General features: G+C 37.9%; 1 protein-coding gene across 1 annotated transcript in view; it reads right to left on the bottom strand.

The window, feature by feature from the left end:
* Positions 1 to 241: 241 nt before the first annotated feature.
* The window catches only part of GRAMD4 (GRAM domain containing 4), an 82178-nt gene continuing 56770 nt past the window's right edge, over positions 242 to 25649 (bottom strand). Inside the window, exons 5-19 of the mRNA XM_059816791.1 lie at positions 24024 to 24085; positions 21926 to 22058; positions 21417 to 21442; positions 19314 to 19405; positions 17661 to 17752; positions 16611 to 16659; positions 15685 to 15756; positions 14143 to 14186; positions 13933 to 14042; positions 12519 to 12673; positions 8503 to 8650; positions 7942 to 8035; positions 6773 to 6857; positions 5032 to 5100; positions 242 to 4008 (exon numbers count right to left, since the gene is read on the bottom strand). Of these exons, the coding sequence (XP_059672774.1) occupies positions 3907 to 4008; positions 5032 to 5100; positions 6773 to 6857; positions 7942 to 8035; positions 8503 to 8650; positions 12519 to 12673; positions 13933 to 14042; positions 14143 to 14186; positions 15685 to 15756; positions 16611 to 16659; positions 17661 to 17752; positions 19314 to 19405; positions 21417 to 21442; positions 21926 to 22058; positions 24024 to 24085 (1333 nt within the window). The 3' untranslated portion in view covers positions 242 to 3906. The remainder of the gene's footprint in view (positions 4009 to 5031; positions 5101 to 6772; positions 6858 to 7941; positions 8036 to 8502; positions 8651 to 12518; positions 12674 to 13932; positions 14043 to 14142; positions 14187 to 15684; positions 15757 to 16610; positions 16660 to 17660; positions 17753 to 19313; positions 19406 to 21416; positions 21443 to 21925; positions 22059 to 24023; positions 24086 to 25649) is intronic.

The following is a 25649-nucleotide window of genomic DNA, read 5'->3' as shown; positions in this document are numbered from 1 at the left end:
CACTAACTCACCTTGTTTCAAGAAATCAGGTGTAGTTTTGATAGATAAGTTATTAAAGTTTGTAAAAAGTGTTAGCACAAAGCATTTTTAGGTTTATTTAAATAAAAATTATAATTTATACAAGACTTCTTAAACAAACAAGATTTTCTTAAAAAATGTACAGGGCAAATCATTTCATTATTTCAATTCTTCATACAGTATAAGTCTTCTGTCAAACAAAAGTTACACTGATAATGAATTATTTACAACTTCAAAATATAGACTCAAACTTCAGACTTAAAAATTTTAACATCCATTATATTTCAATGATTAGTAGAAATTAAACATCTGCGAAAATGTACAGAATCCAATAAAAACTACCAGTGTATTTAATACAAGTTTAAGTAGCCAAAAAAAAGTACATCCTTTCATCTCTTCACGATTGGGTAAAATCTCTTTTCTCTTTGTCTGCAGGAACAAGGGTAGGGTTTTGCTGCTGGCGTCCTGTGCGATGTTGCTACTAATAAATAGCTTGTTTCATTCAATCTTGCCTCACAAAAGTTACAGTGCATGGGAAGGCATGATTTCATATTTCAGCTTTTTTTCCTTTTGAATTTAAATGGTCACCAAGAAAGAATTAAAGCAGTCAGTTTTCATCTCCCTTTTTTTTCCTCTTTAAAAGGGACTCAAACTAACCAATGTACTTCTAAAGAAGTTAAAGCCAATTACACATGAATGATCCAGCAATGATCCACAGATATCAACAGAATTGCAAATATGAACAGCAAACAGACAGACAGAATGACAAGAACATCACTTTCTGCTATTAGAAAGTAGCACTTTACATCAAGTGGTACGACCCAGCCTGTTACTGAAGTACAGCAGGCTATACTGAGAAATTACATGGGAAAATTGGAATTTAAGGTGAACATCAGCATAATTATACAAGTCAAGTATATATTTACTCACTGTCCATCCCCTCCCGCCCTCCAAACCTGTGAGGGTGTAGCAGGAGGAAAAGCACAGGAGTACCTGCGAGCAAACACACCGAGGTTATCTTCCAGTGTCTCTGATGTTACCTACGCCACAGGAGCAGTTAGGTAGCAGGAACCTGGACAACCCAATGTAAAGTGAACTTTGCAAAATATGTACATAGATGTTTGTCAGTTTTATTACAACTCTATTTTTTTTTAATAAATCCAGTCTGTTTTCTATATATTAGAATGAAACAACGTTGCATTGCAGTTTGCAGTAGGTTTACTGCTTTAAGAATTGCTAATTTTTACGTTCACACTGTTAAAGTGCAGATTAATTTCAAATGTCAACACATTACATTTTATAAGAAGTTTCTAATTTCTTTGTCCAGAAAACAATTTTAAGAGCATATTGTACGCATGAGGCATTTCAGTCTGGGAAAAGGATAATGATATCTTTTCTCCCTCTCCAAAGCCTTGGTATGGTTAATTGTCCTGACACCATCAGCATAGGACCTATAGCTCCTCCAGGAACCAGAATCTAGGACAACCCCATATACTAGGGTCAGCCAGTGAAGGGTGGGAGGGGGAGGAGGTAATAAGTGCAAGTCAACTGATTTCCTACTGAAACTGCTGTTATGATTAGAGTGAAGGTATAAATTACACTTGAAAAATGATACAAAAATAAGAAAAAGAGCATGCTCTCTGTAAAAAATATAGTTTTCTGTTTCGTCAAAAAAAGGATAACCTTAAATACACCCAAGGGATTTCTTCTTAAGACAAAATGAATGAATCTGATTAAGGTTTATATAACATTAAGCGATTTTAATGCCTATTTGTTAGCCACACTTACTATTCAAGGGACCTTCTAGAAAGGAAAGCCAAATGATAATACACAGCAATTACAAAAAGAGATTAATTGATTTTAAAGTAGGTTTGATGAGAATGAATTTTACTTAAACATAAAACCTGAATGTGCAAAGTGAAGAAACCATAAACTGTCAAGCTACATCCATATTACATGGTGGCAAAATGGATCTCCCACCAGCTTCACTTATATTTTAAGTTTTCAGGCCCTGAGTTACACCATACCTAAGGAGGTGTTAGAAATGTACCCCTTTTTCAGGTCACATAAAGACATGCTGAAGTGCTACTCTAAAGAGAGAACTCAAAAATAGCATTTTAGCTGTTACAATGGATTCTCTCCCGTTCTTGTTCACATTTCCACCCAGGGCACAGAGTTTTACCCCGTCAGTGTTTCACTTCACAATACCCAACCAAACCACAGTATTCAACAGTGTTTCTTCCTATCAAGTTCATACGAAGTTCTTCATATCATACCTCTTCATGGCCAGACTGAAATAAGGTTTGTACAGTTTGACAGCCACCTTCTTCATTACTGCTGCATTTGTTGAGAGACTTTAATTGAAAACTGTGCTAAGAGCTAAAACACCCTTTGGTGTTTGTCTCCCCTCTCCCTCCTTCATTTTACCCCTTTCGCTACAAAGAAAGAAAATTCCTGTTTAAAAAAAGAAAAAAAAAAATCCATGAAATTAAGTCCCATTTTTACAGAGGAATTTGCATCTCCATTGCTTTTTTGGGGGACATTCATATAATGTCTGGAGACATCTGTACTAAGCAACTCAAAAGACATAGCAAAGGAAAAGATATACTGGAAGGCTTGGCATAACTCCTACTGTGCTTTCATGCAAATGCAAATAAAATTCTAAACCTCTCAGATGGGTGCTATTATATAGAGTATAAAAGCTTTCTAATATTAAAGACAAAGGTCAATATGTGCTTTGCTGCTGAAAGGCCTGAGAGAGTTTAGAGAAGGAGCGCAGCCTTCCTGTTTTACCTGGCAGTTGGGTTTAATTGTTACTAAAATTTAATTTTGCAAGGAGAAAGACAGCAACAATGCCCCTCAAATTATGCTTTGAAAAGGAACTAGTGCTTTCAGCTGCTCTATTATAGTGTTACTTTATTACAAGTTAACTCAAGAGAAAAGCCAAATTAAAAAAAAAAAAAAAGTCATGTCTCAGTTTAGTTTAATTATTCCCACCTCACCCAATACAAAAAGCCTGCAAGTCTTTAATGCATTAACATACAAACACCTTGTACATACAACATGTACAATAGTTGAGCCCTTCTATGACAAGTATCTACAGAAATACAAATATACGATGCCTAACATTTTAGGAACAACATTTTGGTGCCCTCTTTTATAAAAAGTATCTGCCTACCTTCCTTCCTCTTACTTTGGTTAATTAGGAAAGGAAGATATAGTTACAAACTTTCTCCTCTGATTCACTGTGCAAGTAATTTAAATGTCTGCGCAGGAAAAATTGAACCTAACCAAACCAGTAAAATATCCTTCTGCAATGCAAGAATTAGCAAGAAGGAGATATTTTAAGTGCAGTTATAAATATGGAAATACTAAGATGATAATACTTCCGTGGTGTTGCTACCAGTTTTAATAAAGAACCCAATTATAAACTCTGAGCTGAAGAAAGAGACTTCAGGCTGTGCAGCCATCATTCTCACATCTTGGGGAAAAATAACTAAGATAAAGAGACAAATGTATCCCTAGTGATATCAGTGGAGTTAAAGGGATCAATCTGTTTCACTTCATTGTTTAATCAGTTCTCCAAGTATCTTCCCAGCTTTTAATGTCAGTAAATAAACATTAAAAGTGCTTAATGTGCAAGGCTAATAGTGATGATAGCACTTTCACTGTTTTGTTTCATTTTGTTTTTTGTTTTTGTTTTCTTTTTTTACAAAAACCTTAAAAACAAACATGAAGGCATATATAAAATACACTTGATTTATGTAACAGATAGAATATAAACCACCAGACAAGAAAAATTATTGCAAAATAGATGAGGATGTTCATTTTTTTCACTACCAAGTTGTAAAATATGAAAGTTTCCTTTAGATCTTCTAAGATAGGATACTAGCTCTCACTGCTTGACGATGCAGAGGTTATTTTCACATATTGGTTGAAAATCGTCTCAAAAGCTTCATCTCTGTGTACCATGGCACCAAACACCAAAGGCTAAATGACAGGAAAAAAGATCATGTCAATCCAGAAAAAAAAAATCTTTCTCTAGATATAGTTTTGGCCAAATCAATAGGAACAGGAGATGAACTGTACTCGAAGTGCATCAATGAAGACATAAAAATCCTTTTCTCTACTAAATCCTTGGATATATGGCAGAGTTTCTAAGATTTTTTCAGTTCTCCATCTTCTTAAAACAACCATGGCATAAAATGCATCTGCACAGAGTATTAGCAGTGGAGAACACTTCAATTCTCTTTCCTCTCCATCTGTTCAGTGCATGATGTTTTCCTGATTGACCTCTGCTTCCATTAAAGATTTCTAAAAATCTTTATCAGTGCCTCTTCATTTTGGCTCATAGAATATTTATTTATGTAGATGAACATTTTCAACCTCGTAATTAAAAAGTACTTCTCAGTATCAAACAATGAGCGGAAAGCCTGGAACAACAGTCGTGTGACTTGGAGAAAACTTATTTATAGGTGATTAGTTTAAAATATAAAATAAGGTTCAGTAATATGTTAAGAAAAGCTTCAGTTGCCCAAAGGGTATTTGAGGCTTAGCGAAGCGTAAATCTTTAGCACCATAAGACCGAAACAGGAAAACTGCATCTGAGGGTCAGGCCCTTCCACCCCAAAGCCTCCTCACCCACAGATACTCTCAAGCCATGAGCTTTTCATTCCAGACTGCACAGCACAGCAGCCCCCACACTCCTGATGAAGGATGCTGAAGGAACAGTCAATGGAGGTAATGAAATAATGGAGCAGAAAGAATTAAGCAAATCTTTCTTAAGCGTTATAGTAAAATAGTCCAGATGCAGTAGAACAAGCTAATATTTAAATAATTAAAATTCTGAAGCCAGGTATACTGAATAACAGACAAGTGAATTAAAAAAAAAAAAGCCAAACAGTGGCATAAGGGGAAAAAAAAAAAAAGCCTTTATGCTGGTGCTAGCCAGAGAAGGAAGACAAAAAGGGCATGAAATCAAACACAGCAATACAGATACAGCTAGCTACTTACTTTTTGTGTAGATGGTGTTGATACAGCAATACCCATCCCTGATCCCGGGAGAACAGAGAGCACTTTATACTAAAAGGAAAAAAAAAAACCACAGACTAAAGATATCTTATGTACTGAACAATTGCAAAAGGTGCTGAGAAGGTTACAAAACTTGCCACTAGTGTATCCTCCCAGACACAACTAACAGACCTCTATTACAAACAAGAGGCCAGATGCTGTTCTCCGACCCTGGAGTCAATGGGCACAGCATCACTCATGCAGCAAGAGCCTGCCTCTCCTCTTCCTCCCACATGCCACGGCACCCAACCTGTATGTTGGAACCAGCCCTGGCCCCAAACCGAGCACCCTGCTACTGCTACGGCGTGTGGGAGCTGGCCCAGCCACGATGCCAGGGACCACACTGGCAGCTGGATGGTGCAGGCAGGTAGTGCACCCCGGCCCTATGTGTATATACGTACATGAGAGCGAGCCTCTGAGTATCACCTAGAGGTTTCCCTAGAAGTAACATTCAGCCACTGTTTAAAGGAGCAGCAAGCAGACTAGAAAAAGCTGCTTTTTCAAAATTAAATAGACAAACAGGTTATGTATAGGTTGTTGGTTTGGGGTTTTTTTTTTAAAGAAAGTCCATAATGTTAAGAAGGAATACAGTTGGCTGAAGTGGGGAATATCCCCAAGGGGAAAGGGACCCCGAGTCTGGCCTGTGTTTCCCACCCCGAAATAAAACCAGGTGCAGTACATTTTTATGCTTCGCTGCATGATCCGTGTCTCATCTTCACTGAAAAAACTACACAGATGCAAAAGGACTTTTATGGCAGTGAAGACCTACTAAACAACGAGCCAGCATTACTTCAAGTATGATGTTTAAACTCCACCAATATGAATTATTAATTCTAACGGGAATGTTCAAGTTGATCGTAAGTTGTCTGGTTTACAGACATGATATAAATAGAAGGAATTCATTTGAAAATCTGGAGGTACTTAAGCAGTAGACACTGGGCTGAGGTATTTCTTTGCACAGCATAACTTAATCTGTGGCACTCACAGCCACAGAATGTAGTAGAAAGCAGGGAAGTCTGCATTTAAGAGTAGGACAAGTTCAAAGAGGGTAACAAAAAGTGACATTAAACGCCATATAGAGTGATGCAAGGCCCATTAAAGCCATTGGTGACTGCAGGCTGATAAAACTCAACCAGAGGAAGGATCACATTGTACTTGCCATGCTTCCAACCATCCCCTTCTGGCCTCTGTTAGTGATGGGATCCCAACTAGATGAAACTCCAGCCTGATCCAGTCTGGCTATTCTGATGATTTACCTTTCTCCCCTGACAATAATCTCTCTTCCCTCTGAGGCACCTACTTTTAAGATGGTGCATCTACTGATATCAACACTCAAACTGAAGTTAGCATTACACAATTCCTGCTAACAATAAATCTTAAAGCCTACACAGCTCTAGTCAACGCAGGAGTTAAGCAACAACACAACTTTAATTTTAAAATCATTCAGAAGTGTAAGGGTTTAGTAAACTACTTTGTTTTTATGCTCGTAGTGAACTTGCTTGTGGTGAGTCCAAACGGCTAAACAAGCAGTTCTGGGAAATATGTTTGATCAAAGAATTACATTTAACTTATAAAAATTATCCATGGCATGCTTTTTCAAAATAACATAAGCAGAAAAGCAAAACATGACTAGCTGAACAGAAAACCAGCTTTCTCCCCTGCTTGCCACACAAAACAGACATACCTTCTGAATATCTGTTATATCCGTTAGCTTTATAACTTTATTTCTTTTAGATGAGCCGGATTTGGAGCTTTCAAAACACAAGTAACTGAAGACAAGGAAAGAAAATGCTCATTTTGATACAGTATTCTAAAACAAAGCTCTCAATATCCCTCCTGTCACTTCTGAAGTTTGAAATCTCACAGGTTAAAATCAGCTTCAAAAAAAAGAAAGAGGCACACAATACACAATTCAGTTATGGCTTCTAATTTAGAGCAAACATTCATAAATTCTAGCAACTGGCTAACGTGCCTGAAAGCCCAGAACATACAGCATGTACACACAAAAAAAATCTTGTATTTATATTACTGCACTGAATGGTTAAACCTGACAAGCATTTTAAAGACATGAGAAGCATGTATATCCTTAAACAGTTGAAGTACCAAATCTCAAAAGGCTTATAAATCTTTTACCATCCTAAAAGAAGATTAATGGAAAACACTGCATTAGTTTCATGCTATTGTGATACAGACAAAAGCTCAGATTTCTAGATACTGGAGAGTAGTCTCCATCACTAGGTGACGTTGCATACAGATGAGCTTTACTTCCATTCATTCCACTCCAAAGGAATTTCAGTGCAAGACCCAAACAGTAGTGACAACAGTTATTCATCCCTGGAAGGCTGCGGGGTAAGTAAGGATTAAAAAAAACAAAAATCAAGCAAGTACTAGTTTTGAAACCAAGGCTTGAATTTCTATTTGCTTTTTGTTGCACATTGTTTCAAAGAAGCTATACATTCAATTTATTTTAAAAAAAGAAACTAAGTGTATTTGCCAAATAACCATTGAACACAACTCTCAAAATACGCTTAGCTTTTAGGGGTTTTTTACTATACATATATAGATAGATAGATAGTATGTTATCCACATCAAGAACTGCAGCTACTAACAACTGACTACATAGAGCTACTCTCCATTCCTATGCAAGCCTTCCCTGGCAAAATCACATTTGTGAAGCAATACCACACCCCAGATTCAGCTCTCCCTTTCCTATGGTGCTTTCTTGAGGTTTTAAAGCACCATGAAAAGGCATTTTTGTTTCAAGACATTGTTAAAGGATTACTTTTAGATTCAGGTTTTTTTAACGTCTGTTGCATTTCCCTCCTAAGAAATGCATGGAGTGCAATGACTCACTTTTCTGTGACATAAAGAACTCCATTCCTGATGTAGTCTGTAGGCATCTTCCTATCTCTGTTAATCAAGCAACAGCGCCAGCCATTTTCACACACTGAAAAAGTCATAACAAGAAATCTTACTTTAAGAAAGAGACAGGCATTAACCCCAACAGTGTCATTATAAAACAGCAGAAAACACTGAAAATTAAACTTTAAATACCTAAAACTAGCAGTGTTTACAAAGAAAAGCCTAAATAAGGTGTTTTTAAACATCATAACATCTGTTTTAACACTGGTTTAAAAAAAAAAAAAACAAGCAAAAAACCACCCACACAATTATTCCCTTTAACTTGACTACTCCATTTGCATTACCACAAAAGGCACACCAGGCTGTATATTTTTTCAAAGAACTGTAAGGATGAGGAATGAAAGATATCATCTCCATTCATCCTAATTTAAAGCAAGTCTTTTTAATCAAAAGCTTATACCAGTACATTGCATAGAAAGGAAATTCAACTTTAAACTATCCTTGGCTTTTTAGAAAACACTCTACTAATGTAGCCTTCCTGCTGCATAATACCTGCCAAAGGACGCTCATTTTCTGACAGGTTAAAAACTTCATGGAAATTCCCCCTCTTGGTGGTATGAAAACGACTTGTGTCTTCATCTTTGCTCATTCCGGTTGGGGCGCTTGAGCCCACATAACTTCTGGATGCTGTTGTTTGAAGCTGCAGAAAAATAAACATGATTCCAAAATTTGAACAGCAACATTTAAGCTGCGCTCTTAAAAATAACTTGGCTAACTATTCTTCCTAAAAAAAATATCTGTAATGCAACAATTTTCATTAACTACTTCAATAAAATTAGCTTTGGACTATTGCTATAGCACAAAGCTCTAATGTGCTATCTGAAGATCACCTTTCAAAGTGCTGCCCTTTGATGGACGCCCTTTGCAAGGGTGAAAGCACATGGTGTTAGATGTAACTATCTTAAAATACCATTTTTCTACAGTAAAGGGTATATCTGGTTAGACACAGCTAAGTCACTGCACACAACTCCAATTACTATACCAGTGGCACTAATAACGGTTAATGTATTATCAATACTTGGCTTGTCTTCAAGAGACAGACCAAGCACAAAATATTATTGCACAAAATAAGTTTAGAAAGAAAAAAGAGCAAACAAAGAAAAAGCCAAATAAAACTGCATCAGCTCATTACGAACACATATGCTGAAACTGAAAGGAAGTTTTCCACGCTACGATCCATACCTTTTCATGCCCTGACAGCTAGCAGGAAAAGAAACAAACAACACAAATGTGACAGTGACAAAAGAAAAAAAGTGAAGTCTATTTAACAGTATAATACATAGAATAAAACATGAACTGAGTGAAGCTGCAAGATCTTGCTCACAAACCAAGAGACTACACACAATGAATGCAATTAAAAAAAAGAAGAGTTATCAGTGGTTAGAGCACACCAGTTCAATTTATTCAGGTTGTGTTAGAGCCATTGATCTTTCCTTTGCTTTGAAGATGCACTGGATTTTCAAAGTGTTGACATGTGAAATAAAATCAGAATGGCTGTCAGCATCCTTAGCAGGGAAAAAAAGGTAGCATGGAGTTCTCAAAACCAAAGTACTTGAGTAAAATCTACTTTTAAACAGAGCTCCTGAACCACTGGAGACTGCCCTAGCAAACAAGCCTTGCTTCTGGAAGGATGGCAGGCAGTTTCTTTTGGAAAGCTTGCTTGCGTTTGCTTTTTCATCTTGGTGGAGCACCACATCATTCCAAAGGCTGGCTTTTGTCCTTGAAGCATTAACAGCTCCATTCTTAGTCCTACTGTACACATGCACTTAAACAACTGGCAAACTGACAACATGCAAGCTCAGGACTAAGCCCTTCTTCTGTAAAGGCCCGATGCTGTTGGAGGCCAACAAGCCTCTGCTGCCTTTTTTTTTTTTTTTTGCAGGTAAGTTGGCAGCACTTGACACTTTGCAGGATTTAACGCTAACAAAAGAAATCCAAAGCAAATGAAAAAATGCGCACTGCAATCGCTGACTAGAAACCAGACTGACAAAACAGGCATGACAGAGAGTATTTACCATCCAGCTTTTAGGGTAACTGTAATACAACGATGCCTCGGGGGAAAAGAATAAAGAAAGTTGACATGGAAAGTAAATGGTTGATGACGACTGTACTCTTGCTTCAGTTACTGACCCTCGCAATGATCAAGCCCCTGGAACCAAGGAAAATAGCAGCTTCTCCAACAATTTGTGTGCAAGTAAAGATCAGATGAATTTTTGGAAGGCTTTCTTGGACAAGTTATTTGGCTCCATATGCACGTAACCAGGTGAAGCTCCATGGCCCAAAACATATAAAAGGTCAGGGGAAGAGGTCTAATGCTTTTTGCACTTGAATGAGGATTATTCCTGCTCTCTGCTACAGTGCTTCCCACCTACCCATTATGTAAAGAGATTTAAAAAAGGTGTTTAAACTTCAGTACAACATCACACCTGGTGGCTGAAGATGTGAGAAAGTTCTACCCTTACTTCTAGGCCTTGCTAAAACAGGCAAATGTTTCCTCTACCCTTAAAAGAAGCAGCTAATTTATCCATAACCACCCAGGCTTGAAACAACTATGGTTGATTACTAAAATAAAAGCATTGAATCCAATTTTGGTAAGCCTTAAATCTATCTGAAAGTGATTGGATTTGTAATGCTGGAAGTCTGGAAGTGTCCTGACTGTCTAAAAATGTCATCAACTATCTGGAGGTAGGAATACCTGGAGGTATTCCTTTTCACTTGATCTGTCATCAGCTTTTGGCATACAACCTTTACGCATCAGATACTGTTGTCAGGATTGTTCTCTAAGGACACGGGGTCAGAGTGCTGGTATAGGCAATGAATATTGCATTGTGTCTAGGTTTACAGTATCTTGTACGCTGTTTTAATGATAAGAAGCCAAAGCAAATGCACATATGCTGGCACTACATGCTTTTGGGCTCTACCTTTTCTATGAGAAAAAAAAAGAAAAACGTATTTGGTTTTTACCGTTTTGTACAAAAGTCCATCTTTTGTACTACGAGATTCCCAGAAATCTCTCAAGGGGTAAGAAAGTTTGTCCAAAATTATTGAGACCAAGTTAATGTTTTCAAAGACATTTGGAAGCAGATAATGCAGTCCTGCACATCCTTTCCAGGGAGACAAGCCAAGCCCATCAAGTCAGGCACAGTAGTACTAAAACCCTGGTCTACTTGTCAAAACTTAAGCCATAAGGAAAAGCCAGAAGGGATAATTACTCTCTAAGTTTATGGATTCATGTTCAGCAGTTCAGAGCCTTTCCACCCCTAAGGCAGATTAGAGAGAGTCAGCAAGAAGCTGCCACAACCCACCACAGTAAGTGAATGATAACCTGTGAGCTTGAGAGGCACAGAAAATTTTAAGCTCATGTTCTGCAAGCAAGAGAAATACAGGCTACGGATGACTCCATCCAAGCACTCATTCACCTCTCTCGTCCCTTGGAAAATAGGAGCAAAAGACTCATTTTCTGTCAGAGACTCTCTTTCTCTTCTACTTCCTTCTGAAATACTCAGATTATGCTGCAGTTATCGTTTTACCACCAACTGCTCCATCTCCCCCAGAATCCCGTATTTCTTCTTCTTCTTCCCAGATTAACAACCAAGGGTTCATGTGTTTATCCCTTTTGCTCTCCAGTTGTGTACCCAGGCTGAATTATTGCTAAGTGCTGCACATTTTAGTCAGGGAGTAGACAGCACTCAGATACTCCGTGAATACAATTAGATATTGTGATAAGAGGCATTAAGCAAATGCTAAAATGGGATTAGACTTAAATTTTATTACAACTATTTTTTTAAACTAATAAACATTAACAAATTCAGCGATATGGAAAAGTATGACTTGCTTTTCAGTTATGTCAGGCCCCAAAACAATTTGCAAAGATGCACAAAACACAACACTTAGTTTAACTATGAGGTTTTAACAAAAGAAAAATTTACCATTTGAGTGCCAACATGATGAAAAGTCATTTATCACCACTATGCTAAAAGGTCATCTAATACAAATAACCATAAGACATAATGTCTAAATCTGTAAACTACTTTATCACCTCTGCTAATGCTTATCCCATTAGTACGCTGCATATTATACTCAAGCTTTTTTTTTTTAACTAGCTATTCTTCAATCTGCACAAGCAGCTGAATTTCCATTAAAAAAGAATGTCTGAGAACAGAGAAAGGGAATACAAAAAGACTAGATTTTGACAATAAAATCACACAGGAATTGATATGAATATGGATGATGTTATTTTTGTGCATTTAGCTTCATACAATTTCCAAGATATATATGTTTATATACACATTTTGATAATAGATTCCTTTCAGACAAGAAACAGAATCCATATAAAAACTCTGCGGATCTTGAAAATAATAATAATAAAAAAGAACTAACATTGACTGTTAGGATTTAATTAACCTTCCCTTTAATGTGCTCTAGTCACTGGGGAAAAGGGGAAGGGAGAAAGGGATCTGATTTTCAGATGTTGGGAACACAGGGACAAAAAGATTTATTAGCCTTACCCGTCTCGACACTGTAGCATTAGACCTTTCTTTGAGCTGAGGATCTGTCGGGAGACTTGTCCAGATGATATAAGGAGTATCATACTTAGCTCTTAGTCTGGGGCATCGTTTGAAGATAAAATCAATAAGGAAAAACTTGATTCCAGCATAGAGTCCTGAAAAAAAGGTCACTTTAGTATGTCTGTTAAAGGGGCATTAAGAACATCACTGTTTTGAACATCTTTTAACAAGTTCATGAATGAAACCAAACTCTGTGCTAAACCATTCTCTTGGTTTTAATATTTTGATTCTTCATCCAAAGGCAGGAAATTATTTTTCTTTTCCTCCCCCGCCCAGATTCCTTCCTCCCCATCCCCAGTTCTTTTAAACCACTTATGTAGCTTCTTATTATGCAGAGCAGCAAAATAATTCAAACATGCATTCCTTATTACCAGAAGCATTCTGAAAACATGATATACCTCCAGAACAGAAAACACACCAGAGCATTAAACTCTGCAGCTCCTTGCAAGAATTTAAATGGCGACAGAGGGCTCTCATGTACCACATTAAACTCTGTCTTTCAGTTCAGTATGTCCTCTTATCTTACACAAGATATTTCCTTGCATTCTGCCAGATTAAAAAGGGTCTTGGAATACTCTCTCAAAACTTTACTGAATGCAATTCAGATCTCTTTCTAAGAATCAGAGTGAAAAAATAATTCCTCACACATCTAATTCAATTGCCACATCAAGCAAACCTACGTTTATGTTCAAGCTAACACAGTTTGAAGTTCAGTGCCACTAAAAGTAATACTCATTTGATCATACCATTACTTTAATGAAAAAAACAGAGAATTTTTGGTTCATTGGACGTGGCTTCATAGCTTAGAGAAAAGACAGTCTCATGCTGCAGCGAGAACCCTCTTTTCCCAATTCCCAGTTGAGAGCTTAAGTATCTGCAACTTCACCCACACTAATCTGTTCATTTTGTCCAGCTTATCCTCCAAGTTTTACAAGTGGTCCCATTAACCCTTTCAATTTTTTCCAACCCTGTCATCTTCGTGCCTTCTATGTGGTCCCACATATTTCATTTGCAAGGATGTATGAGCAGAAAAAACCCCCCAAAATATAGGTCTTCCTGGAAGCCTTATAGCTGACAGTCTGAAGACCTCTGCTAACAGCTCATCATAAACTTCCCCTCTTCAAGGAGCAAATGCATTATCCAGTCTTTTCCTATTATATTATGTATTCAGAGTTGGTTTTCAAAATGCACATGACAAATTATGCCAAGCACGATGAAAATACTTTAAAACACTGCATTATTTATTAATGCAAGGTTTTCCTTCTTAAACTCTAAAATTCTCCCTCTAAAGATCATGTTAAGTTTTAACGCATTAAGTCTAGACTGTAATAGGTCAATTATTTATTGTGTTTACCCATTGCAAGCCCAATAATCCTGTAGGGCAAAAAGCAGGATGCAATAAAAGCTGCCCATAGAGTGATATAGAGCTTCTGTGTTATTTCTGGCTGGACCCACATGAACAAGCTGAAAACAAAAAAGAAACAAGATTTTATTACTAGTGTTCCAAACATTTGTCAAGTCTTGTTTTAAGAGAAAAAAATAAGACTCATGTCAGATAACTTACTTTTTAATTTTTTCCAGTATGTCTGCCATCTTGCCAAAAAGGTTCTGCATAAGAAGTAAGAGAATTAAAACCAAGTCCTGCATTATTTTGGTTTTTTGTCCACATAATAGAAACCAGCAGAGTTATCTTACTCTGTTGGTAATAAGCAATTCCCAGAACTCATTTTTTTTAACTCAATTTTTAGCCATTTATGTACATTACTGGAGGCGTTCAAGGAACGTATGGACGTGGCATTGTGGGACATGGTTTAGTGGGCATGGTGGTGTTGGGTTGATGGTTGGACTTGATGATCTTACAGGTCTTTTCCAACCTTAATGATTCTGTGATTCTGTGATTCACAACTGAGTAAATACAGAACAGAATAGCAATACTCGATGACTTTCATCTCATTTAACACCTTGTTCTGCAACTCATGATTGATTGTTCGAAGTGAAGAAGCTATTTGACCCCACTGTCACGACTAGAAAATGTTTACATCATTGCAAAAAATTTAAATTAAGCTATCAATCTAAGAGTTAAGAGCTTCTGTCAGTAGGTAACAAAATGGGAAGTTTCTTCACATATTTTGAGCACTGGAATTTCAGGAAATGGTTACTGAGTTCATCAATTGTTGGACTGTTAGCTTCTTTGGAAACACACCATTATCAGGTTTTTATAACACACCCTTGGAGTTACTAGATTCCATGTAATTCCAACAACTGTTGATGCAAACTGACCCCTGCTCAGGACTAAGAAGGTTATTCAGCCATCTTCTCTGACCAATCTCTGCTGTCACGTACCTGTAAATGTTACCTTCCCAATAAATTTCCAAAGGTGTTCATAGAAACATATGCACCACCACCAGAAGGAAGGAGATGAGCATATACGGTTGACAAGAGAAAGGCAAGCTACTTTAGCAGCGGCATATTGTTAAACATGGCACAAGGCTGCAGTCCAACTAGATGGTGGAGTCACTCAGCTGCTAGGGTAGCTCATCAAACTGATGGAACTGGGAGAAAACCTTCCTTCACCCTCTCCCACACAAGCAGCAGATTTCAGGGCTGGGGTGGGGGTGGTGGTGCTGTTTAAAACAGGCTATTTCAGAGATGCTGTACAAACTGTTGAATTAACACAGCTAAACAGACAGCAGCCTTCAGCTAAATCTTGAAGGAATAAGGTCTCCTACACCAGTTTTGCGACTAGCAGATTTGGGATATGGATCCACACTCCAATACATTGGTAAGATTTGCTACCTGGTCTACATTATCAGAAGCTCATGTAGGGAAAAACTGTCAGAAGCTGCTTCTGTTCCCCTCCAGACCTCGCTCAGAGCTGTGACTGGGAATGTCAACCAGTTCTCTAAAGCATCGTGACATTTCAGAAGCTCCAGGAATCTTACTGAGATCTCTATTGCTTGTAGGTAAAGATCCCTATGCAAGAAAAGTATTGCTTGTTTGAGTGTTTGTTTTCACATGCTGCATAACAACATCCTTTGACCACTTGGACTATGAACCTCCTTGTTTCTAAGGAAGCAGCCAGAGAGGTCCGAGAGCAGCACAGTACCTGCGCCTTCTGAGCCACGTCCAGAACAAGCTGAAACTTTTCAGACACCGTCAGGTCCTCTTTTGGGGGTTCCTTGGGCAAGAAAGAGACCATCCATTAATTTTCAGCTCAGCTGAAACTGGTATTTTACAAAACTCCTCATGACAAGACAACCCCTCAACATTCTTGGCAATAGTCCTCTCACTTTAAACAGTCTCTAAATTTACCAAATTCCTCCCTTGTTTCAGATCTACAGTTTATGTCTTCCGTTGCTGGTTATCTTTAGTTCTTGATGCTTTTCCTCCATGGTATATGCAAACATATTAATATGAGCCTGTGAAAGACACAGTAAGTCTTTGGAGCAGCATGGTTACAGTGAATTTCTCCATGACCACACTCTTAAACTGACTTATTTCTCATCGAGCACAGAAAAGTAATTTTTGTTACAAGTTTTACATCTAGAACTTTTTAATTCATTTATTTATATAGATTATTGGCCTTTTAAGAGTAACAAAATTATCCTGGAAGCAAGGCCTCACTAAGTCTTAGTGAAAGGTTTGAAATTCAAAGAGCTCCATCTTACATTAACAATTAAAATCCTTCCTGCTTAAAGCAGGATATGCAAACATTAATTTCAAAATGTTACAAAGAAAACAGAATGCAAGGCTTCTTGAAGATCCCACAGGATCTAACTTGTCCCAAGCTGGCATACTAACATTGATTCCAAAAATGTGATGCAAATTTGGAATATTTTATGGTGAAACACCCAAACCTAAGAGTGCTGTTAGTGAAGATTTCTAAATTGCAAGAGAAAGAAAAAAGTTGTAGTGTCTTTATTTGCACCTCACTCTTCCTTCCTTTCACAACTACCCACATAAATGCAGAGGAAAGTTTTAAATGTGCAACTTTTAGTGCAGGCATACAGGTCAAGCTGATCAAAAACCTACCATGGGTTCAGAAACTTCAGGCACAATGCTCCACTGTATTCTCCAACCCCTAGAAATTATGGAAATAGTTAAAGAGAGCAAATACTTCTTCTCCACCCACCTGCCAACACGGATAATTTGTAAGAGGTTAAAAAGTAGTTTTCTGCAATAAGCACTATGGCTTTAAAAAAATAATAAAATAATCCCCAAATTAATGAAGAACCCACAACATAACAAAAGCACAAGTGGCCAACCATAGACAGCTTTAAAGGTATATACATTAAAAAAAAGTAGCTAGGTAGATATTGCACAGAATCACTGCTTGTGGGTTTTACAACAACAGTGAACTTTGAGCACAGCGTAAATAATTAGGAATATTTTTTCTTGTTTTTTCACGTGAACAGAATTATATCAACTTATTCAGGTGCCTCTTTGCTACCTGCAATCTTCAAAGAATAGAGTGTCAGATAGTAAGTATCAATTAAGAAGTCAGAAAATTATTTTAAAATATGCACATTAAGGTCCTCTCCACCATTTTAACGGGGAAAACACCATCAGCCTAAAATAGCATTTTAAAAAGATCCTCTCAGTACAGAAAATGTACATTTTTAAAAAATTCCTAATTTTTAATAGAGACTGAATTTACAAATTAAAGATACTTTGGATAAAATATGCCAAGAGCTGCTGAAAAAGGCAAAACTGCAGTTTTAGGCCTAGGAGAACATTCTCTAGAGGGAAAAGCAGCAGGCTTCAATATTTAAGGTGACGTTCTCCAACTACTCTGCTGCAGAATTTTTAGAATTTTAACATGCTAAGGGATTTGTCTGAGAACATGCAGCACCATTTATGATGACCCAAGTCACAGGATATGAAGATAATTCCTTAGACTAGTCAAAAATTATAGAAATTAAGCAATTAAATTAAGGATATTAGAGTTTGAATTTCACTTTGTTAGACTTAACTCACAACGTTAGAATTTTCTAAGTAGCAGTTTACAACTCAATGCAAGAATAACAAAACATCTTTAAAGCAAAGCGTTACAAGAGAATAATCTAGTATTTAAGTAAATACCTGGCTATGAGGTAATTTAGGGACAACCTCAAAATTGCTAAAAATAAGAACATAGGAATGGCCCAGCCATGCCATACAGCATTCATGTAAATCTGCAGATTAAGAAGAAAAAAAAAGAAAAAAAGAAAAAAAAAGAGAGATGTGTATTATAAACTGGGGTACAGTGAGTTGCATGAAGTATTGTTTCCCACTGTACTCTTGGGTTCAGAATCATGCAATTCAGATCACAAAAATTAATAAATTTTAGCCACACCATGACTGACAACAGCACTGCATTTATGAACGTAAAGTCGAAACAAAGACTGAACCAAATCTCCAGAGATGATGCTTAACTAGTTCGCAGCTGCCTGAGAGAGAGTATTGATTACTTCCAACACTGTAATTACGTGAAGGGGTAGGTAAAAGTGAACCCTAAAGTCTGTGAATCTGCTATATGACCATGATACGGTCTAACCTCACCAAGGGCAGCTGAAGCAATGGTATAGTAGAAGAGTTGTAACAAATAGCCCCACACCAGGCGACAGGATAAATTCTCGCTCTATTATTTCAGGTGAATTAAATCCCGTATTTTTACCAAGCTTAAAAGGATTGCAGGAAAACAGGTTTTATTTTACCTAAGAAGTACAAACACAAAGTGCTTCAAAAGGTATTCTGTCCCTTTCCCAGCTTCTGAAAATATAGAGACTACAGCCTCCCTGCCGAGAGATGTTAGGCTTTTTACTGATATCCCCAAAATGAAGCATCGCTCCAGCTCTGAGGTCCCAGAGCTTTCTGAACAACAGCTGAAGATCCTTCTTTCAGCTTTTATCTGAAGAATGGGTTTGTAGGGAGAGGCAAGAGAAAAATCAGTAGATTAGGAGAAGGGACAGACACAGGGCACCAGGAGGGGAATGTCTCCTCAATATTCCTTCAGCTTTGCCGTGCAAAGTAGCATTAAATACGGCTCTATAACTTACAGGGATGGATCATTTAATGAAAAGGTGTGTGACATTTTCACCAAACAGGTTCATTCAGCTACAACTACCAGTAATTATTTCCTTCATTATCAAAATATTTCATTTAGATCATTTAATTAACAATTAGAAGGAAAACAGAACAAAACTCCACTAAATAGTTATATCACTTTGTGGCATCCAAACCTCCTTACGTAGCATGGGAATGCTTGAATTTAGCTCACAGACCCAATGTTTGCACATTTAATGATACTCAAATCAAGGCATTTTGTCTCTCATCAGTAAGTCGGATTCTAACGAATGGCAAAGAGCACTGATGGTGAACGATAGCTTCTTATCAAACATAGCCGCTATCAGCATTTCAGCCCTAGACAAGACATTTGGCAGAGCCTGAAGTAACCATCAAATTACAGCACTGGGAGACAGGAAACAGGAAATGAGAGAACAATGCCCAGATTGTTACAAGTTATTTTAACAGTTGCAAAACTATGCTACAATAAACCCAGAATACACAATTTAAGTGGCTCTGAAATATTATTGAAGTGACAACTACTGGTATTTTCTGTGAAATGAAATTGCACTATTTGATTTGACTTAAACTGTAGCACAACCCCGACTCAGATATGTCAGTTGCAATGAATTTCAGTAAATAATACATTTTAAAAGTTCTTACTACTCCTGGAGGAATAGGATAACTTACAATAAAGGCAATAGCAGAAGTGTAGATAGAATACCAGTCTGATAAGGCAGAAAGATTCTTCACAAAATTAGTAACAGGTTTGGCACCTCTCTCTAAAGAGAAGCAGAGAAAAAACACAACCGTTAGAATTAGCTGGCAGTGGTTAAATAACTTGCAAATGAGGAACAACGAAATTAGAAAATTAATAGGAATATTCAAGACGTAATGATAAAAAGGCTTATCCAAATTAAGAAAAAATGAAACCCATCAATGTAACTGAACAATTAGTTAAGGAACACATTTTCAAAAACTAGTGTTATTCAAGACAAAGGTTATGTCTAAACTCTTAACTGTAGACCAAAAAAAAAAAAAATCAACATCCTTTACAAGGGTAGTCTGGATGCTGACAGCTGTCTGTTCTAAGCCCTGTTCATACTACCCCGAAGACCTCCACGCAGTTCAGTTCATCCCACTGTAAAACAAGGTCCCGCCTGACTGGACTCCGAGCCACTGAGGAACAACTGCTGTTGCTTGACCAAGCTAGCTTAAAACCAGGCTAGATGTCTCTTGGCTACATTTCTGCAGGAGTCTATCCATTGGTAGCACTTTGCTGCTTAGTCTTCCTAAGCCAAGAGACACAGGACCTTGCTGCCTGAAAAAGTTTGTCTCCCACCCCTGCAGACCTTTGCTCTCTCTGTGACTGCATGGGGGACAAACCTGTGCCGGGAGAGGCATAACTCCCATGCGCAGATGCCCACAGCCAGCCAGAGACAGCAAGAGGAGCTCTTCCTCACATCCCTAAGAAACACTTGTCCTTTACCCTTCCTATTCCTCTAAGCTCTTTTACCACTTGGGCAAACTAGCTAGGGTACACAAGAAAACAGGCGAGGGCTGCTGCAAGAAGACCCTTGCTTTCTCTGCTTCAACACACTGGTTTTGCCTTCCCAGGAGTACCCAACCTCGTTTGTGGTACAGCTCACAACTTTGAAAGCTTTCCTCAAGACCGCCTGTGACTTGCTGTCCTAGTTTGTTTGGCTTGAAATTCAGCTATCCTTGATACATTTCCTATGGGAAGTAATTAAACAACTAGGACTAGATCTCCTTGAGCATCAGTGGCACAACCAAAGCAGCAGATGAAGTGAGCGGAAGGGCATGCTCAAGGCACTGAAGGAAGTCATGGACTCAAGTGCTGCTCCACCATCCTACACCGAACCTGCAGGGAAGGTCAACACCTGGAAACTGCTGGCAACAACAGGGGTCTTGAGAGCAACCAAGGTGCTCTCAGGAGCTCCAGGTGGTCATCAGGCACCCCTGGACAACAAGGATCTAGATTTTGTGGCTCACCTAATGGAAGTTAAGAACCACTCAAAGCTGAAGCTTAATACTGCTTTTTTTTAAAGCTATTCTGAAGGTAAGGCACATCCACCATGGAGAACAGGTCACAAGTATTCTCCCAAATGAAACTAGAATGAATATCAGTATTAGAATAAGGAGAACAAAACTGACCTTACATGGAGATTACAGATCCTTATTTCAACTTCACCTTCCCCCCTACAATAATTTAACAATTTGGAACACAAACGAGCCATTCTTTTCAGGCTAGCAATTCTTTGCTGCAGAGAACTTTTGGAGGGCTTAACTTCTTTGTTTAACCTGCCATCTTGTATCCTCCACCTTCCGAAATAATTTATCAGCTATCCAAGAGAAAGAAATGCAAGACACACTCAGGGTATGCATCGTCCAACCCCTCCTTCTTTGAAAGCATAGGCTAATGGATTAGCAAGCGAACTACAAGCAGCTCAGGCATAAGTGTATGAACACTATTACTTTTCCCATTGGACAAATACTGTGTTCTCATTCATTACACGTTTACACATTTTAATTAACATTACATTTTTAGTTCAGAGATGCCCTATGTAATTCAAGATTAAAGGCAAGCTTCTACCACTGCTCCTCTAAGTTACTTTGCACTCCAAACACTAATTCAGGATTTCAGAATCATTTCTGCTTATGAACTGGCAGAAGTATTTCAAAACACTGTATTTTATAATGCAGCAATCCTCCCAATAGGGTTACTAAGAACTATTTCTACTTCCAGAAAATAAAATACCGCCAAGTACTTACTTAATCTTCTCATATTTTCAGTCAACCTGAAAAATAACGGATAAAAGCAACTTGTTAAATAGGCAAGTAGTGCACAGTTGTCTACATTTGCCCCCTGAAATACTGCTCACGGTTATAAATTAGATGTTTGTGCATAAAGCTTCATTCTTGCCTGTTATGAAATCTGTTTCTAGTAACTAATACAGCTTACCTTTCATCAGACCAAAAATTGAAATGTAAAAGCTCTCCAGCCTAACTAAGATTTTGTCCACAGATTTCAAGATGTGTATGACGGAACCTGGTAAATAATATAACTTATCCTACTTCAGACGGCAGATAAACTTCAAATTTTGTGTTTTCGCCAAAGCATTCAACAAACCTTTTGAGATGGTTCTGTACTTTCAGTTTTATTACTTGTTATGCAACACTTGCTCAAACCATATAAAAGGATGTAAAAAAAAAAAAAAAAAGATAAAAAAGGCAACTTGTAAAGAAGCTAACAATTTCTCACAATCATGTTAGAGATTTACCTTCTAGCGCTAAGTGGCTCTTCTGTTTCCACTGTATTCTCTTCTGGCTGAAATCTGAAGTCCTCAACATACTCCCCAAATTTGTCACAAAACCACTTCTGGAGTCTCGAACAGACTGTGTGACTACGCTTATCTATAAAAAAGGAACACTAAGTATCAGGATAATACTAGAAGACGTCTTTGTACAAAGCCTGCCCCCATTCCCACACACCATGCTTTGTTGAGAAGCGGAGTTTGTACAGCTTTCCTGTCCTTCACCGACACTCTTCACAGAAACTCACTATTCAACTTACTTCTGCCTCTGCACAGAAACCCTGACTATACTAAGCTGGTAAAATAAGGCTAAAGGTGACTCCTGCTTTGCTCTAAGTATGGTGCATGGAAGCATCTTATTGACAGAAGTACAGAGATTACTTAAACATCCTAACAAATGCGAATTTTTAGTAAACACTGTAAAAACATCTTCTCAAAGAGGTTCCTGTAAACGCAAGACTGACATAAATCTCTGTGCTCCTATTGTGCTGAAGGGTCACCTCGAGAAAAGCGAGTGTAAAGCAAAACACTCCTGAGCAAAGAGCAGGACAACCACCTTGTAGCCACACAAATTTGACAGGAAAGGGAGGTGGAAACTTAAGCAAGATTCTCCAAGAGGCTTTTTTACTACCACCTTCCAAACTTTATAGGCTGTAAAGATTGTGTGTGTGCGTGTGTGTGTATATATACACACTTTTTTTATTAAAATATATAAAGATACATATTCTGCACTTTCTTCTTTCAGGCTACAGAAATTATGCTGTATATGCCACTTTCTATATATGGAACATATAGTCATAATACTGCCTGGAAAGTCTTATATGGCAAAGTAATGAAGTGATGTACATTTTCTGTACATCAGTTTCAGTGGAAAGATATAACAAATGTACAGGTATATGGAAATAATATAAGGGTAAAAGTCTTGAGGCAGCGCAGGTGGGAACAAAACAAGCACCTTTTGCTTTACCTGTAACTCAGAAAATCACTGTCTAGAAGGAAGAGACTGACTGTTCTTTGGAAGGGTAGGTCAATACAGCAATGTCACAAAGAGGACACTGGTCACAACTGTTCCAGGACCAAACGTAATACAGAACTCCATAAAATTAAGATATGATTAAAACAGAGGCATGAAAGATTAATCAGCCAACTACAACAGCCAAAATGGTGGTTTTAAGCACGTGAGGAAAAAGCAACTGGTGCTCAGAAAACAGAATCAAATTATTTATTAATAAATGGCAGTGACACCTAAAAAACCAAGGAATTTAGTGGCAGTTTACATCTGAGACAACACTTATAAGTAGCGTCCCACATGCTAATACTTCAGATAGTACTGAGAAAGAAATTTTAGGCGTACAAGACAAAAAAATGGCAGGTTGTAGTTCACATAACAGAAAGTATTGACATTATGGGAGTACAGGAGGAGCAACTTCAAATTTAATCCACAGATTTAAAAGCCTAAGTGGTTGTCTCAATCAAGAGGTGTAGGGAGGAAAGCTTAAGTGTACCGAAAGATTGAGAATCTGTCTATTGCCTTAGTTCTTTCAGAAATCACTGTATTATTGAATTCATAGTAAGCAGCAGCTTGGGAAATGTAGACTACAGTGGAGGTGTCCAAAAAAAATTAGTAACTCTTAAGCTTATTCTTTCTCCAGAATGCCTTTTCTTTTTAAAAAAGGAAGAAGTAATTTGGTTAATGGCATAAAAGAGGTTTTGCAGTTGAGAACAAAATAGAACATCTTTTCTATGTATTACACCTGTTTTCTGGTAAGTCAAGGATCATCATTCTTGCATGCCTTGCTGAAGTCAGGCAACAGGTTTCATTACATTCCTAAAGGCTTTACAATACAAAATAAATTCCTTGCACACCTGAGCAAAGTCAACTACAAAAACTAAACGCAGATTCATATACAGACTGCTCAAATGGTCTTTCATATTCGGCTTCTTCAGAAGCCTGCTTAAGGACCCAGCAAGTTTTTCATCAAAGTTTGATCTTCTAAAGATCAAATGAAAGGGGTAAAAAAATCCGACTGAATCAAACTGCTAGTAGAGATCTGACCAAGATTACCTGTTCCGTTGGCTTGCGCCTGTGGCTTTGCAGGCTGCTGAGCTGCAGGCACCTCTTCCGTCCTACAAAGAAAATGGAAACAATGTGAAATGCTACAGGTGAAGAATTTTTTCCCTTCTAGGTAAAGGAAGCACCAGAACCTCCACAGTTTCCATAGCTGAGATAATACAACCATGGCCAGAGAAAAACAAATTTATGCCCTTTCGGAAGATTCAAAATATTCATTGCACATTGCACTTAGGATCCAGGGAAATACCATAAACCGGAAGGTGGTTTAGCCCTTTCCTGTCACCAACAGCTCAATTTCATCTTACAACTACTAAATAATTACTATCAAATTTGTTGCATTGCTTATGGCTTTGTGTTGTATATTCATTGCAATGCCTGCCAGGAAAACTCTTCAGAGCCCTGACTTTTCCCACAGTAACAAATGAAAAGGGATTCCATATTGCAAGTTGATCACCACGATACCAGAACAAAACCACAGTTTAACGCATGAACCTTGAACTCTCCCTTCGTTACTAGAGTCAAACACCACTCATCTTCGCAATGAGAGGAACAGGTGTCAAGAATTACTTACAATGTTATGTTGTAAGCTCTTGAAATGCACAGATACCAACCAATTTTAAAAATATCTTTTTTAAAACTTGCAAAATTTAAATAATGGTCTGAAAAACTGAGGCAAAAATGTTCTAAAAATATATGGCAAGTAGCAGGCATCATTGGTGTCATCTTTCAAAACAAGTCAAGAATAATATTCTCATCCATTAAAAGCGAACAGATTTTGGAAAACACAAATGCTTTTGCCACTCTGCACATGTAAAAGGCTTCAAATCACATTTGCACTATCCACAGCCTCCAACTGCCAGCCTGTCTTGAGAACACTTCAGGCTTCAGTCCAAAAGTCTTCAGCCATCCATGTAGATAGCCTACAGAAAGATTTCTCTAATGAAGCAGCAGCTTTGACAACGTAACACCAGCCGCAGCAAGCTTTACTTGACAGGGAGTTGTATGATTGAAAAGATTACTGCTTGAAACAAGAATGTGTTGGTCGTGCGATTTCATTATCACTCATTTATCAGACAATGTGGGTGCTTTCAAATGTTCCCTTCATCTTTTGCTCCTCAGGAAGGGAACCAAGTGGGATGCTGGTCAGCAAATGGAGAGCAGGAAGAGGAATCCCACTGTACTGGGCAGATTGCAGCAACATAGATGGATGTATAGTTCTCTCTCTTGCTGTTCCTCTAGAAAGTACATTAGGGAAAGATCTCGCTGTACTGTCTGCACGTGGAAAAGGCCATTACGAATTTGTGCAGTCTGAACAAGTATGACAGAGAAACTACAGAACTAATTACCTCCATTCCTTCCTAAGCACTCCCCATAGTTAATGAGCTTTCCACATGCTCGTTCATTTCTAGAAGGAACATTTAGAATTAATTCACTGATGTAAATCTACAACTGGACATCTATCAGTGTGCAGTAGCTGAATTCAATAGCTTCTGCTTTCAAAGCCACTTATTTTCACCTCTTCAGGACTTTTCCACACAGCTTCTGTATTTGCAGCAACTCTTCTTTTCAAAAGCCACCTGAAATTCCACCAGTTTATTTTTTCTAGCTAAACTTTAA

The sequence above is a fragment of the Gavia stellata genome, chromosome 4, assembly GCF_030936135.1.
Source record: "Gavia stellata isolate bGavSte3 chromosome 4, bGavSte3.hap2, whole genome shotgun sequence".
Taxonomy (NCBI): domain Eukaryota; kingdom Metazoa; phylum Chordata; class Aves; order Gaviiformes; family Gaviidae; genus Gavia; species Gavia stellata.
The sequence above is the reverse complement of the archived record's forward strand: the minus strand, read 5'-3'. Positions and strand labels throughout refer to the sequence as shown.